Genomic DNA, 1,964 nt, shown 5'->3' with positions numbered 1-1,964 from the left:
AGAAAGCCTCATCTTTCTCCCATGGAGCAGCTGGTAGTTTCGAATCGCTGACCTTAAGGTTCGCAGCCCGATTCGTAACCACTACGCTACCAGAGCTCCTTAAAGATAGGTATAAGCATAGAAAAATCAAAATCGTGTCTTAATGTTAACTCAGTAGACTTAGATTGCTATAGTGATGCTATTTTTCAGGAATTCTAATCTCCAGAGTACACAGGGTTCTAAAAGTCTCCTCAGTATCTTTTGGATTATCCTTCTAATATTTGGGAAAAGGCATGAGAATTATATTACAATAATAGCATGAAGTTTGTTTCATAGCCACAATACTCGTACAATCAGTCTAATTGTTTCATTACTCACACTCCAACATAAATATGCATATATATTCTACATACATCACAAAATATCAAGGTAATATTTTTAAGAGATAGCATTCCCACTGAGTACAATCATATTTAGATGTATCTCTTTGTAGATCGAAATATACATTTGTTATACAGTTGTGAGTTATTGCAGTTAAAACATTTTTATAAATTCTGCTCATTTTTAATAATAGTTAAATATTTATCTGCTTCATAATTCAATTTGCTTCCCTGTGGAATGCATGCTACTGGGAAATGATTTGAAAAGATTTCATGGAAAAAGAGGAAGCTTTCAAAAAGAGAAGTCACATGCTGGCTTCTCCACTCAGGCAAATCTAATCTGAGAAGGAACAGGTACAATGAAAGGAAGTAGATAACTGTCCTCCCCACAAATACTTACCCATAATGAATGTTTAGCAATTGGTGATAAATTCACTACTACAAACCTAAAAAAATAACTTTATACCTTAAATGTCTTTATATCTTCTGGTATTAACACATCTGCTTTGACCCATTTGCTGTGCGTTGATGTGTTGTAGGTCCAAAACATTTCTTGTCCCTTTGATATGAAGAAAAAGACATTTATTCCCCAAAGTCTACTTTCACATATACATGTGTCCTCTTAATTACATTTTACTTGTGATTACCCTACAAGTATAATAGCAAGCCACAACATCAAACCCACTGCTATAGAGTCAATTCTGGTTCACAGTAACCCCATAGGACAAAGGAGAACTCCCCAAGAATGCCTCCAAGGCTGGAAAAAGTTTTCCAAAGCAAAATGCCACAGAGTCTCCCTTGGAGTCACTGAACCACCAAATGTTTAGTTGTCAGCCAAGCACTTAACCACTGCACCACCAAGACTCCTTGATTGATATTGTTGTTACTGCTAAGTGATGTTGAGTCAGTTCTGACTCATAGAAACCCTGTATAGGATTTCTGAAGAGTGGCTGGTTAGTTTGAACTGCCAACCTTTTGGTTAGCAGTCCAGTGCCTATCCTTTTGTTGTTGTTAAGTGATGTCAAGTTGGTTCTGACCCATAGAGACCCTGTATAGGGTTTCTGATGAGTAGCTGGGGAGAGAAATCTATGAACCAACCTTGTGGTTCAAAACAACTTTGCAGTCTAGCGCATTAACCCACAGCACCACACCAGGACTCCACGGTGCCACACTAGGACTCTATTATGTACTACAAAATCTAAAATACTGCTGTTATGGCTTACAAAGCTGGGTAACATTTTTTAAAGGAAATCAAGCATATTTATAAAGTAAAGCTGTTATTTATTTTAATCAGTGAAGAAGATGAGAATAGAACAAAAAATTGAATGGGATTTTAAAAGAAATAAAGTAGTACAGTTATAAATAAATTTTCAAATACTAATTCATCATATTAACAATCCCAATGTTAATTCCACTGACATTACTATATTTTACAATACTGTCATGATATAGAAAAGCTAGGATAGGCAATTATTTAACATACAGGTAAATAAGATACATTTTAAAGGACCATCTCAATTTATGTATGTGTTGTTTTGTTGTTGTTGTTATGTGCCATGGAGTCGGTTCCGACTCATAGCGACCCTGTACAGGGTTTCCAAGGCT

General features: G+C 35.8%; 1 protein-coding gene across 1 annotated transcript in view; it reads right to left on the bottom strand.

Annotated features, from left to right (window-relative positions):
* MALRD1 (MAM and LDL receptor class A domain containing 1) overlaps positions 1-1,964 on the bottom strand; it is a 1,127,868-nt gene that overhangs the window by 997,388 nt on the left and 128,516 nt on the right. The window contains exon 9 of the mRNA XM_006869907.1: positions 826-918. Coding sequence (XP_006869969.1) covers positions 826-918 — 93 coding nt within the window. The remainder of the gene's footprint in view (positions 1-825; positions 919-1,964) is intronic.

This window comes from Chrysochloris asiatica, unplaced genomic scaffold (genome assembly GCF_000296735.1).
Source record: "Chrysochloris asiatica unplaced genomic scaffold, ChrAsi1.0 scaffold00137, whole genome shotgun sequence".
Lineage (NCBI taxonomy): Eukaryota > Metazoa > Chordata > Mammalia > Afrosoricida > Chrysochloridae > Chrysochloris > Chrysochloris asiatica.
The sequence above is the reverse complement of the archived record's forward strand: the minus strand, read 5'-3'. Positions and strand labels throughout refer to the sequence as shown.